The 15,034-nt window shown below is 41.3% G+C and overlaps 1 protein-coding gene across 1 annotated transcript in view; it reads left to right on the top strand.

Moving 5' to 3' along the window:
• Window positions 1–15,034, top strand: part of MAST2 (microtubule associated serine/threonine kinase 2) — a 314,717-nt gene that overhangs the window by 17,252 nt on the left and 282,431 nt on the right. The window contains 1 exon segment of the mRNA XM_067567856.1: window positions 8,415–8,562. Coding sequence (XP_067423957.1) covers window positions 8,415–8,562 — 148 coding nt within the window.

Raw genomic sequence — 15,034 nt, 5'->3', positions numbered from 1 at the left:
ATTTACCGGGATTTACACCAGCTGAGCTTCTGATCCATACATTTAAACAACATTTAAAAAAAGCTCATTTCCAATTCTGTGGATGGTGATCCCAATAGCGATGAAAGCATTGTTTTGAATTGTGATCTGTTTCTCTTCAACTTGATGTGCTTCTTAGAGAGGGTAATAGTCTGTTAAGAAGTCTGGATACTTGTTGAATATTTCTGTTCAGCAGACACTTCAGCATACTCCCATAATTGTGCTCACTAGTTTAATTTTGGTAGGTACTGCCTTGAGCTTCCTTCCATGAAACTCCTGTTCAAACATACATTGGGCTGAATGGTTATTTTCCCTCAATGCTAGCAAAAGAACCATTTTGTGAGGGGGGTCAGATGGCACCATACAAATTGCTCTGCAAAGCAGATTGTCCTAGTTTTAAAAAAGTGGAAGTATTTTTGGAAGGACTCAAGTTTTTACTGGCATATATTTTGAATAGTCTGCTTTCCTGTGTAGCTGTATGGGCACAGAAGGTCTAGATGTCTTTACAAATTTTATGTTAAAGTAACTTATGGCGCAATCTCTCCAGGCAACAATAATGACGAGGGGTCAGGCTTCACCCAGTATGTAAGGTTTCCTAAAAATTTGCCAGTATGGCAAAGATTTTTTTGCTTTCCTGCCCTTTCAGAGCATCTGATATATGAATAACTTAGTTTAATTTTCTGAATTTCTATTAATATGTTATTTTATTGTAGGGGAATATTAGGATTTATTGTGAAATTCCTCTTTAAAAAAAATCTTGAACAGAAAAATACTGTAAATTCTGCATATTCTTTAACTAAAAATACCAACCTTTTTATAGTGCAATATATTATAAAACTTTTTCTTGATCTACTTATGTGATTTAGTAAGCCATATATTCTATCTTCTGAGAGGCTATTATGACCTAGTATAATTTTGGTTGATTCTGTTAGCCATCTACATTTTTTAGGCCAAAGCCTCTGGCAGTACATGAGTGAAATGCATACAATTTAAAAACCTAGTTGTAAGTCAAAGTTGCAGAAACTATCTGATTCCTCCGTCCCAAACAAACGGAAAAAATTAGTGGGGAAGGGTTGCACACCAAACTGGATGAGCAAACATATCAAACTGCTTATTAAGAGAAAGCAGAGGGAAAGGCAGATGGGAGGGATCAGCAAGGAAAGCTACCTCTTGGAGGTCAGAAAGGATAGGGAAAAAGTGAGAACCGCCAAAAGCCAAGCAGTGTTGCACCTTGTAAAGGAAATTAAAACTAGTTGTAAAAAGTTCTGTAGCCATATAAATAAAAAGAAAACTAGGAAAGAAGTGGCCCATTTGGTGACTACCAGTAGCAAAAATCCCCAAGCACCGGATACAGGGGTCTAGATGGGGAGGGCTCTGAGTTACTACAGAGAATTCTTTCCCAGGTATCTGTCTGGTGGGTCTTGCCCACATGCTCAGGGTCTAACAGATCTCCATATTTGGGGTTGGGAAGGAATTTCTCCCTGGGTCAGATTGGCAGAGAACCTGGGTTATTTTTGCCTTCCTCTGAAGCGTGAGGCAAGACTGGTTTAAACTAGTGTAAATAGTGAATTCTCTGTAACTTGAAGTCTTTAAACCATGATTTGAGGACTTCAGTAACTTGGCCAGAGGTTAGGGGTCTATTTCAGGATTGGGTGAGTGAGGTTCTGTGGCCTGCGATGTGCAGGAGGTCAGACTAGATGATCTAGATCAGGGGTCGGCAACCTGTGGCACATGTGCCAAAGGTGGCATGTGCCATGATTTTGAGTGGCATGTGGTGCTGCTCATGGCCCCAAGCAGTGCAGTGCCGCATGGCGGCCACTCCCCACTTCTAGCCCTACCCCTCTCCCCTATGGGCCCAGCTGGAGCCGTGCCACTCCTGGCCCCAAGCATCGCCCTTCCGGCCTTGGCTCTCTCCCACAAGGATCCAGTGGTGTCCTGGCTGGAGCCACACTGCTCCCAGCCCAAGGCAGGCGGGGGTGGGGGAGAGCAGCTGCTGCGCAACGCTGCGTGGGGCTAGGAGAGGCTCCTGGCCAGGGCCAGTAGTGTGCTGACCCGGCCACTCAGCCTCCTGGCCCCTCCTCCGTCCCCACACTGGGTGCATCTACGCAACCCCAGTCAGCCTTCCCTCCATCACCAGAGCCTTCTCCTCCCCTCTGGAGGGCCGTTGAGGATGTCAGCAGGGGGTGGCTCAGCCCATATAGAAAGGCAGACTCTGGACACTATCCCACCAATCTGCACGAGAGCTGATTATTTAAAAAAAAAAAAAAAAAAATTATGCCCCAGCCAGGGTGTTGGAGTATTTGTTTTCTCATCCCACTCTTAAATCCCTAGTAATTGATGCCAGCAATGAAAGTAGGCATCATGTCTCCAAGTAAGTCGACACCATCTGTCAAGGAGTTTCATCATCTGGACTGTAGGGTGTAAGAGCTACTCACTGGCCTCTTTTCAATTTTGAGTCACCAACTGCCAAGCCCGGATAGCGAAATATGACTTTACCAACTATAGTAAATTTCCTCCCTTGCTGACTTGTGATCTCAGGGCAAGAGACAGGAGTGTGAAGCTTTTATTACAAATGGTCAAACAACAACCAAAGGCAGGCCTTCCCTGCAGGCCTTCCTTGATGCGGCATATATGGTGCCTTGTTCCATGGCCATTGCCATAATCGTGAGCTGGGTTCCTGGCTATAATCCTCCACCTTGCCTAGGGAAGTGCAAAATTCTGTGAAGGACTTGCCCTTCAAAGGGCCTGAACTCTTGAGTGACACCATGGATGGTTCTCTTCAATGACTCCAGGGTAATGTCATGCGCATTTGGTATCTACATTCCATCTACAAGGAGAAAACACAGCAAGTCTTGGACAACACCGTGCTGCCATCTAATGTACTGTCAGGCATCCCAAAGAACCACTGAGCCTAGTAAGAGATTTAGACCATACAAGAAGAGGCCATTCTACACTGTACCTCTCAAGAGGCTATCTCATCCAAATGACCATTTTGATGTCTTTGTCATGAACCCTCTTCATTGGATCTTCAGCTGGAACGTCCATCCATTCACCCTCCCTTTGGAGACCATCCTGGTCATTTCGCCTCAAACAAATGGGTATTAGGAGTAATCTCGATGGGATAGTCCATCCAGTTCAGCTCCAATCTGCTCCCCCCCCCCTTACTCCCCACACCTATTCAGGTCCCTTCTCACAAGGGGCTTCTAAAGCAAGAGATTGAACCCGTTCCTGCAGATTCTATCAGAAAGGATTTCTACTCCAGGTACTTCCTGGTCCCAAAGACAAAAGGAGGATATATACTGGTTCTAGACCTTCTGTCTCTTAAAAACTTTTATTCTTATGCAGCACGGTCACCCTAGGAATGATCACTCTGTGATTTGCTGCCAGGGACTGGTTCATTGCTTTCAAGTAGCTGTACACCCAGCACACCGGTGCTGCCTCAGGTTCATAGTGGACACCAATCATTACCCTGAGGCAGCCAAAGTGTGCCTATCTGTGGACAGGTATGCCATGATGTCTGACCTGATCTCCACATTACACCAGAGCTCACAAGCCATGGTGGGAGCTCGTCTTCAACTCATGAGACACATAACGGCTTATACTTTTGTAACCCTCCATGCAAGGTTGCGATTCTGATTTCTTCTAGCCTGGCTCAAGATGGCCTACACTCCCAACAAGTACAAGCTGTCCAGAAAGGTAGTAGTCCTTCAAATGGTACTCGACTCCATCAATAGGTGGATGAACCCTCAAAAAGTTTGTGTGGGAACTTTTCTCACACTCATCTCCCAAACATGTCATCACTGTAGGTGCCTGCCTCCTTTTGGTGCTTGGGGGCACACATGTTACCCGAAGAAGAGATTCAGGGATCCCAGAGTAGCCTTCCTATTGCCTACTTCTGGGTTCCTCAGATGCTAACCTATTAATCTGTTCCTGCAAAATGAAAGGATGGGGACTGCCTTAGTGAAATTGCCAGGGTTTACCAGAGATCTCTCTATACCTTTCAGGAAACTCCCCAGAACAGACTAGATCTGTTCACCCATAGGAGGACATGGATACACCTGTCCGCTTAAAGGATTGATAGCCAGGCAGTACTTTTCCAAAACAAAGTATTTTCTTTATTTAGTGTAACCAATATTTCCTAATTCAATTAATCGAAACCTAAATTTAACCATAAACATAAATCCCCCTTTGCACAGATATATATGTTAAAGTACTCAAGGCCATAATGTTGAACAGTTGGAATGACTTAAATGATTTTCTGCTGTGGTTGATGGCCGGCTTTTTTCTGCTGATTTTCTGCTGTGGTTGATGGTCTCACGCTCTCCGGCTTGTAGTGGGCCGGGAAGCTGCCCGTCACCCAGTCTTCCCAGGGGAGGGGGTAGGGACCCGGGCCCACCCGCTCCTCCGGGTCCCAGCCCAGGGGCCCTATGAGGAGCAGCTATGTGCTGCTGGTACTGTATTCCAGACTGCACGCTTTTCCCCTGGGCTACTTTTCCCCCTCCTTCAGTCCTTCTGGCTTCTTGAGCTGGTACCTTCCTCCTGGCCGCTCCACGACAAGACTGCTCTCCAGTCCTCTACACAGCTTCGCTCTGCTCTGCTCTGCTCTGCTCAGCACAGCACTCCTACTTCCTCCAGCTCATGCACTGACTGTTTGGAGCAGAGGGCTTTTATGGAGCACCTGGCTAGTCCTTAATCAGCCTCAGCTGCCCCTAATTGCCCCCTATGGCTCAGTTAGGCTGTAGGAAACAAGGCCCTGAGCATTCTGGGACTCACATATCTCCCATCCACCACTCTCCTGCTGCCCTCCACCTTCACTATCTCACACTGCATATGGTGATTAGTCATATGCAGGACACTGACAGGAATTTAATAAACTCTAAACTTTATACATAATAATACACATACAGACATCAACTTTATCATCTCAGGCATACACGTTCATTAACCCTATTTCTAGTCTATATTCTACGCTATAGCTAGCATGCTTATGCTCTGTAGGTTTCTTGCCCTCTGCTCTTTTAAGGATCCTTTTCTGTTCTGTCCCAGTAGCCTGCTGCTGCTTCTGATTTCTTTGCTCTTTTAGGTTTCTTTTGATCTTCTCTGGTTCTCCTTCTTCACATGCTCCTATCTTGATTAACTTTTGCCAAGCCTGTCTATTCTCTGCCTTATATACAGTTTTTGGCCTGTTCTGATTGGCTATTTTTCAATCCTAATAGTAGCGTATCTATCCACCAATCACCTTCAGACTCTCTCTGATTGGTCCATGCTTATAGACCAATCACAACGGCTAAATCTGTGGTGACCCTCATGTTTTTGGACTGAGTATGCCTGCCTGATCCCTCCCTGCAGTTTTGAAGAGACTTTTTATGTAACCTCAGTTCAGACCATGCTTTTACCAACAGACCAGTCATTGACTGACCTGTTTAGAACGATCATCTTAGTCCTTGGCTGTGTACCAACATTGATCGCACAGTTAGAATTACCAAACTTTTAATCTATAAACCATCACAGTATTTCTTTAATATATGCTTAATTGTTAATTTATGCATCTTAATGTTAGTCTACCGCTGTCACCATATTTCTTACCAATTTAATTAATTTTATTTTGGTTATCCTGCTATTTTCAGTTAATGATGACAAAGTAGGGCTTTTTCAGTGCTGTGCTTGGAAGCAAAATAGAGCAGCTCAAAATCCTTCGTGTGGGTATCACACGTACAGAATGACACCGCCAAAGGCAAGTGGATTCTTTGAGAATTGTTGCTACATATCAGTGTCCTTGAACTTCAAGAAATTTGCTATGCCTGCCTTTGCTTCCCATCTCTCATCTAAGGCCAACCAATCAGAGTGATGTTGGACAACTGAGCAGCTATATAATATATAACTGGCCAAGGATGAGCAAAGTCCCAAACCTTATGGGAAGAGTCAGGGAGGTTTAGAATTGGTGAACTGCCCAGCGAATGAAGATCTCAGTGGCCTATCTGACAGGATCACAAAAACCGTTGCATATTTGCTAAGCAGAATTTTCCATTCAAACCAAGATTGAGAGCTGACCATATAATTTTTTGAGAGATCTGCCTTATTTGGGTCAGATGCCACATCCTCCAACTCAAAATGCTTCTACAACTTCTCATGGGGTTGGGAGGAAGGTAACGATACTGTTGTGACTCCCTAGAAGATGCCTTTCTTGTGCTTTGGTGCCAGGGTCTCTTATCTGCTTTTCCTCCAACTTCACTGATTCACTAAGCCCTGCTGAAACGGAAACAAGAGAAAGCAGTGATTGTGTTTCACAGTCCTGGCGTACCTGAGACAGGTGTGGTTTCTGACTGACCCACCAGATGGCATTGTCTCCTCTGCATCTTCATGTAATGACTGACATCTGCCCCAGGCATCAGACTCCATAACCCATCCTAGTGTATTATCCCTGCATCTCAAGGCCTGGCTCCTTGTTGGTTCTTGGGCCTAGAGCAGGAATGTTCTCCTGAGGTCCAGTGGGTTCTGTTAAATAGCAGGAAACCTACCACATGAAGCACTCGCAGAAGTGCTATGTTTTCAGATCTGGTGTACCTAGTGCTTCATGTTGCCTACTGATTCTTCCCTGGTGTCCATGCTCAACTACCTACTAAACTTGAAATTGCTGGGTTTGTCCCTGAGCTCTTTTAAGGTTCACTTAGCTGCCATCACGTCATTCCATTCACCAAGCAAGGGTTTCTCAGTTTTCTTCGTGTATCCTATGACAGTTGGATTCCTTAAAGGCCTCCTTAACCTATTCCCTCCACTGTGTGACCCTACCCTACCTGGGACCTCAATTTAGTGTTTAAGACATAAAGAGGACTTCCCTTTTGAGCCCATGGCAACCTGCTTGCTACTCCATTTGTCCTTCAAGACTTCATTCTCTGTGGTAATCACCTTGGCCAGAAGGACAGGGGAACTGGGACCCCTCATGGCTGACCCGCTGTGACATTACCCAGGGTACTATCTGGGCCGATGAACAGTTGTCACCTCACTTCTCAAACCTAGGGTGCCTTTTACACTGCTGCACTGTGGGAGTTACCACTTCTGGTCTCCTCACACACAGTCTCCAACATGTAAATTATTCCCAATTATATTGTATGCATACATTCACCATATACAGTATTTCATCCAGACAAAGTTTTATGTTGCATCACCACCCTCACTTCATCCCTAAAGTGTCATCAATTAGGACATTCAGCTGCTGGTATTTTATCCCAAGACCCACTCATCCAGAGAGGAGACCAATCTCCATATAGTGTAAGACGAAGCCTGGGTTTTTATCTTCACCCCTTCAGGGTTCCACCCAGACTGTTTCTTTTGCTGAGGGATTGAGGGGGTCACTCAGTCTTCCGTCAGAGAATAAGTGGGTGTCAAGGTGCATTTTGGCTTGTAACAATTCCTTTGGGATGCACCCCTCTCCTAGAGTCATTGCTTACTCCACGAAGGCTTATTCTGCTTCCACTGCCCTCCTTAGGAAGGTACCCATCAAAGACATTTGCAAAGCAGTCAGCTGGTCCTCCATTCATATGTTTTCACAGCATTAAGTCTTATTCCATGCCTCCAGGGTGGATGCAACCTTTAGTGAAGCTGTTCTATACTCCTGTACTGGGTCCACCTCCTCAGCACCCTGCTCCACATTGAAGTACTACTTGGGAGTCTCCTCGTGGGGCAACCATACGGACAATAACTCCAGAAAGGAAAGGTTACTTACTTACTTTGTAAAGAACATGAGTTCTTTGAGATGTTTTGTCCTGTGGATGTTCCATTATCCTTTCCCCTCTGCTTTGGAGGTTTTGTCATACTCTGTGGTTGTGAAGGAACTGGAGTGGCACAGGTCTGCTCCTCCCTATATGCTCTCATACTGCAACACAAGGACGTGTACGGTGCAGGCATGAACTTGCAGACACTACTAGCGGAAAAATCTCTGATTGAGAGCGTGAGGGCGTGCACATATCATATGGAGCACCCATATGGACAAAACATCTTAAAACTCCAGTTACTGTATAAGGTAAGTAATGATGCCTCCTCCATCTCCACTGAGGGCAGGACAAAAAGAAATATGCTTACTCTGCAACAAGGAAGTTTTAAGTTTAGATATTAGGAAAAACTTCCTAACTATAAGAATAGCTAAGTATTGGAAGAAGTTATCAAGGGTCATTGTGTAATCCCAGTCATTGGAGGTTTTTCAGAACAGCTTAGACAACACTTGTCAGGGATGGTCCTAGGTATACTTGGTCTTGTCTCAGTTGTGGAGGATGGACTAGATGATCACTTCTATCCCTACATTTCTATGATTCTGTGCTTAGTGTCCATGCAAATTGTCCATTTTCTGAAACCTGTTTAGTTGGTTCTTACAAACTTTTGTTTGTGTGTTTTTCTTCAAGGATGTGGTAACAGAACCTACTCCATTACGCTGCAGAAAGCTCAGTAACCCTGACATCTTTTCATCTGCTGGGAAAACTAAACTCCATCGTCAGCTAAGTCAAGATGACTGCAAACTGCGGAGGGGTAGCCTGGCCAGCTCTCTGACAGGTAAGCTGCTTGATGCAGTATACATCTGATAATATATCAAATAAACAGTATTTTGTAAGAGTACAAAAACTGTGATAGGGTTGCTCAACATGTCTTTTCTTCCCATGAAACCAAGGAGCCATTAAGTGTTGACATTTGGCTTGACGCTGTGCAAAACACAAATGAGGATACACTCCCTGCTCAGAGGAGTTAAACAAAAAAACAAACAAAACTACAAACAGAATAGTTCATTTTGTATCAATGAGAGAGACATGTCTCTTAGTGTAAAATTATTATCTTTAATTTAGAGAGGAAAATCATTTAATGCATAAGAGGATGATAGTTCCAAATACTAGGAATGACATGGAAAGAGATTCAGAGTTATGTGGGAAAAGGATACAGAAGGAGCTATTAGGAGGGAGACTTGGGTGGTGTGAGGAGGAGGAAAAGAGCAGAGATATAATGAATATTAATTAGAACTGCTTATTAGATGCCTGAAAAGCTACATTGCCACAGTTGATAAAGAAGGTTACTGATAAAAAAACTGAGCTGGTTTAGAGGGGAAGTGAAGGCAGCTATAAAAAATTAAATAAAAAAAAAAAACAAATGGAAGAATGATGAAGTTGATAGTAATGAATATAAATGAGAAGTTAGGAATTGTAGAAAACCAATAAGGGAAGCCAAGAGACACAAGAAAAAACAGTAGCCTGCGGAGCTAAGGACAATAAAAAGGAGTTTTTAAAATATATTAGGAATAAAAGAATCCTGACCATGGTGTTGGTCCATTACTATATGGAAATGGTAAAATTATCAATACTAATGCAGAAAAGGCAGACGTATTCAGTAAAGAATTCTGTCTTGGTGGAAAAACAGGTACTATAGTCTCATCTTATGGTGATAACACTCTTTCCATTCCACCACTATCTCTGGAGGAAGTTAAAACAGCAGCTGTTAAGGTTAGACATTTTTAAATGATCAGATCCAGATAACTTGTATCCAAGAGTTGTAAAACAGCCAGCTGAGAAGCTGGCTGGATCATTAAATTTGGTTTTCAATAAGTCTTGGAACAGTGGGGAAGTTCCAAAAGGAAGACTGCTGATGATGTGCCAATTGTTAAAAAGGATAAATGGGATGGCTCAGCCAGTTATAGGCATGTGAGTCTGACATTGATTGTGGGCAAGATGATAAAGTGGCTGATACGGGACTTTGATTAAAAAGAATTAAAGCAGGGTAATATAATTAATGCAAATCAACATGGTTTATGGCAAATAGATCCTGTCATACTAACTCAATATTTTTTATGACATTACAAGTTTGGTTAATAATAATAATATTGTTGATGTAATATATTCAGATATTCTAGAATGTGTTTGACCTGCTACTGCATGACATTTTGAGTAAAACACTAGAATGGTATATAATTAATGTGACTCCCATTATATGGATTAAAAACTAACTAACTGTTAGGTCTCAAAATGTAATTGTGAATGGGTGTGTTTCCAGTGGGCTCCTGTGGGGATGGATTCTTGGCACTACACTAGTTAACATTTTCGTCCACGATCTTGAAGAAAACACAAAATCATCACTGATGAAATTTGCGGATGACACAGAAATTGGGGAAGCGGTAAATAATGAAGAGGACAGGTCATTGATTCAGAGCAATCTGGATCACTTGGTAAACTGGGCACAAACAAACAATATGCCTTTTAATATGGCTAAATGTAAATGTATACATCTGGGAATGAAGAGTGGAGGCCATACTTACAAAATGAGGCACTCTATTGTGAGAAGCATTGACTTTCTGAAAAAAAATTTGGGGTGGTGATGTTGACTAATCAGCTGAACATAGCTCCTGCTGTGACTCTGTGGCCAAAAGAGCTAATGCAGTACTGGCATGTATAAACGGGAACCTTGAGCAGAAGTAGAGTGGTTATTTTATCTCTCTAACTGGCACTCGTGCTACCGCTGCTGGAATACTGTGTCCATTTCTGGTGCCCACAGTTCAAAAAGGATGTTGATAAATTAGAGAGGGTCCAGAGAAGAGCCATAAGAATGAGTGAAAGATTAGAAAACGTGCCTTACAATGATAGACTGAAAGAGCTCAATCTGTTTAGTTTAACAAAGAGAAAGATAAGGGGTGACTTAATTAGTCTATAAGTGTCTGAATGGGGAACAAATATTTAATAGTGAGCTCTTCAATCTAGCAGAAAAAGATGTAACAAAATCCAATGGCTGGACGTTGAAGCTAGACAAATTCAGACTATAAATAAAATGTAAATTTATAACTGAGAGTAATTAACCACTAGAACTATTTATCAACAGTCATGGTGGATTCTCCATCCCTGACAATTTTTAAATCAAGATTGGATGTTTGTCTGAAAATCTGCCTGAGGAATTATTTTGTGGAAGTTCTATGGTGTATGTTATACACAAGGATAAGAGTTTGTAATGGAAGTCACCGATTCCCTGGCTTCTAGAGACCTCCGTGACATTTTCTGCTTCAGCCCTGGGGCAGCAGGCTGAAGCTGTCAGCTGGCGGGGGGCCCCCAGAGCTGTGAGCTGCTGTGGGGCTCCTGCAGTTCTGATCTGCCACAGGCAGTGTGGGGGCCGCTGCAGCGGGTGCTGAACCCCCTCCTGCCTCTTCCTCCCCAGTGGGGCTTGGGATTTCATCCCCTCAGTGAGCCTCCTTTGTCAGTTATTTTTAGTAAAAGTTAGGGACATGTCATGGGCTTCAATTAATTTTTGTTTATTGCCTGTGACCTGTCCCTGACTTTTACTAAAAAATAACCATGACAAATTCTTAACCTTAGACAGGAGGCCAGACTAGATTATCACAATGGTCCCTTTTGACCTTGGAATCTATGAATCTAGAGACAGGAAAAATGTTCTGCAGAACTTTGTAGGGGAAGAATTAGAAGCTGTAATTTCTGATGCAGAAGTTGAAAGAAAGCAAGTTGGAGGGATTTGAAAAGGATTTTGATACGTTCCTATTTCTTCCCACTGATTCAGACACTTTGCACTTATAAAGCCCCCTTTGTAACCACTTACATTCACCTTTGCATATTCTATTATGCTGCCCCTTGTGCTTGGAATTAACTCTATTCTTTTGTGCCAAATTACTTGCCTTTTTCCTTTTTATTTTCTCTTCAAATGCATTGTCATTGAAGCCTTTCAATAATGATCTCTTACACATCTTCACAGCTATAAGTACACTCCATTTTCTGGGTATTACAGATTTGAACTGTTTTATCTATATCTGATTAGATTATAAAATTATCTTATAATTAATTATCTAATTATATTAGATTATAAAATCTTTAAGGTAAGGGAGTGTCTTATTAAATATATTTATAGCTCTCAGCATGTTGTCATAGCTCAGCAAATATATTAATCAGTGTGATATTGGATTTACAGAAAAATTTCATGTGAATGGTTTAACTATAGAAAATAAAAATATTTTTGTATCTGATATTTAACTAATCAGGTCCTTTTTGCTAGCAAGGTATTTAGGGTATTTTTTACATCCTTATAGTTGTGTTCTTTGGTACAATATAGAAATTGTTTCCTTAAAAACACACTGTCACCTTCTTCCTTTATAGTTTATATGTATACATTGTGTACTAATGTTTTTCTTTTGGGCAGAGATTATTTTTCTTAAGGGCTGAAATTTTACTTTTTGCTCGTTCCCTTTAATCTATCATCAGTGAATGTAGTTTACCTTCTTCTGGAGAGCCAGAGAAGATGGATGGTCCAATTGCTAGAGCGGTAGCTTTGAACTTGGGAGACACTGGCTTCAATTCCTTTGTCTGCCACAGGGTTCCTGGGCAAGTCACTTAGTCTTTGTGCCTCAGTTCCCATGTGTGATATGGGGATAATAATTCTTCTCTTCCTCACAGTGGTAAAATGACTATATTAAAGATTCTGAGGTATTTAGATACAATAGTCATAGGGCTGTATAAGTACCCAAGACAAATAGGATCACAAGAAAACCCTTTTGATTTTTGTAGACTGTACGTAAGTAGTTTCAGGTGTTTGTTTTTTAATAATAGCAATAGGGTATAGGAAGATGTATTTTTACCCAAAGAAAACAATACTTAGCAAGAAATAGGGAGGCACTCTGTGAGAGAACCTATGGGGGTCCATTTTCATTAATAATATTCCACTAGTAATTTAATCAAAGTATGCAAATAATGACATATAGAAATCCACAATTACTTGGCTGTGAATACCTTTGAAGCTAAATAAATAAATAACTAAATAGCCTGTTGCATTTTACTTTTGTCAGTGGAAAACTACTGGAAAAATGTATTTTTCTTACATTATTTATGCTGAGTAATAGAGTACTCTGTTGGTGAATTCTTCCGTCATGTCCTTGAAGTCCATTGTCCTGCAAATGTCACTTTCTGTGGACATTGTAGCCAATCCTACTAAGTATTCTTAGACGTGGTAGACCTCAAATAAGGTTTTATTAACTTAAGCTTTGAGAAACTTCTTTCTGCAGGTGCCACAGAGATTGGAGCTGCAAGAAATGCCTGTAGAACAATACATGTTTGGGTACAGTATGAACACAGTGCTTCTGGAAATGAAGTGTTTAAGTGCATCCATGAACTTTGTTAATACACCAGAAAGACTGTGGAGTTATGTGCCAGTGGTTTGGTACAACTTCTTACCTGTCTATGTTCACAATACTGCTATCAGTTGAGCCCTGTGCAGATACAAAATTTGTATCCGCATCCAATCAGAGATTTGCAAATGTGATCCACGCAGATTTGCAGGATTCTAGCCATCAGAACTCGTCAGAGCTGATTCCAGGTTACTGTGCAATTTTTCTAACATGGTTTTTGGAAAAAAGTTTTCTATGTTTCTTAGATTACACAGGAATCCAAACACATTCATGTGTTCTCGGAAGAATTAAAACACTGTCCCAGCTTCACGAGAGCAGCATCTATAACAATATTGAAGATGTCAGAATTAAATCTCTTTTCTGCATTTCCAATGATTTGATCCTTTGCTTTGTAGCTGAACAATTTATTCTTTCTGCAGACTCATGTTTCAGCTAGTTCCACAGTCACTGACATTTTTTCTGCTATCTGTTTAGCAATTAACACCTCTTTAGATCCATTTTAATGATGATTGTGTGTTTGTCCAAGTAGCTTAAATTCATTTGCTGACGTCCTCAAGACCAAGCATTGAGCTTTGCAATAATAATTTTAGACAGTAAGTTGTACCAAACCAGAAGTGAGGCTATGAACTGAAATGACGAGAGTTCATCTGTTAGTGATCTAGCTTCTGCATATATCTCATTATCTTTTGTCATGTCTCTCAATTTCAGCAGCACTGTTTGCACCCTCTGCGCCTGAAGCTTCAGAGCTTTGATATTTCCAATTTTATTCTCATATCTTGTGTTAGAGAGAGGCTTTAATGTTGTTTTTACAAAACTGTCCACCTGCTTGTTGAAGCTGCAAATGTGTAGATTTGTTGAAGTTTTTGATCAGTTTGAGGAATTTGTTGTCACTCAACACTAGAGTTAAAGAATGACATCCACTAGGAACAAAATTGCCTTTTTGCTCTTTTGAATTAAACAAGCTTGCACACCTTGATGCTGTCCTGTCACGTTAGCTCCATTATCATATCACTGTTCCTTGCAGTTATGACTGGATAACTTTAAAGTATCTGATCTGACAGCCTTTCCGGTAGTTTCATCTACATTCAGAAACAGTCGGAATTGCTCTTCAGTATTGACTTTTGTCTTTTTGTTCTTAACATACCTCAACATGACAGACAGTTGTTCCTCATGATTGATAGCAGATGTGCAATCTAAAATAATGGAGTAATCCTTCATCTTGTTTGTTAATAATTGTATGTTACCTTTTGAGATAACTTCAAAATGATCGTTTGTATTGCAGGGGTTATGTAATGGTGTCTGTCTTCGTTAGCAAAGAACCGTCTTGCGTTCCTTCATTATAGGCTCAAATTTAGCCATTAATTGGACTTGGCCTGTAATTTCCATTTCCACTCTCATTAAATTTTTCCATGGATCCATGAAATGCTAGATTCAGCTCAGCTAAGTGAAGAACAATGGCCACGTTTTTTTTAATATACACCTCGCAAGTGTTTTCTCTCCGTTTTGAGCAATGATTGTGCAGTCTGGTCAATTGCAGATTCAGTTTTCAGTCATAGTTCCAATTCTCTCCACTGTACTGCATATCGGATATGAATACAGTTTTTTTATGTTTTGTTAATATATTGCCATTCCTGAAAACAACCATCAATGAGACTAGGCTTACCAATACCAAATAATTTGCAACAAAAACCGAACACTGCACATTTCCAGCGTATATGAGCCAGTGTTATACATTTTTCAATTTTCTTACGTAATTTTCTTCTGTAAACCTTCTACCATTGTGACTTGGAAAACGTTTACCTTTAACTTGCAATGATACATGTTTCAGTATGGTTATTCTTGTTTTGACATTGATTCATTTGGGCTGTG

The sequence above is a fragment of the Emydura macquarii genome, unplaced genomic scaffold (assembly GCF_026122565.2).
Source record: "Emydura macquarii macquarii isolate MOO-44397 ecotype Brisbane River unplaced genomic scaffold, CSIRO-AGI_Emac_v2 contig_2805, whole genome shotgun sequence".
Taxonomy (NCBI): Eukaryota; Metazoa; Chordata; order Testudines; family Chelidae; genus Emydura; species Emydura macquarii.
Note: the sequence above shows the minus strand (reverse complement) of the source record. Positions and strands in the feature narration are given on the sequence as shown.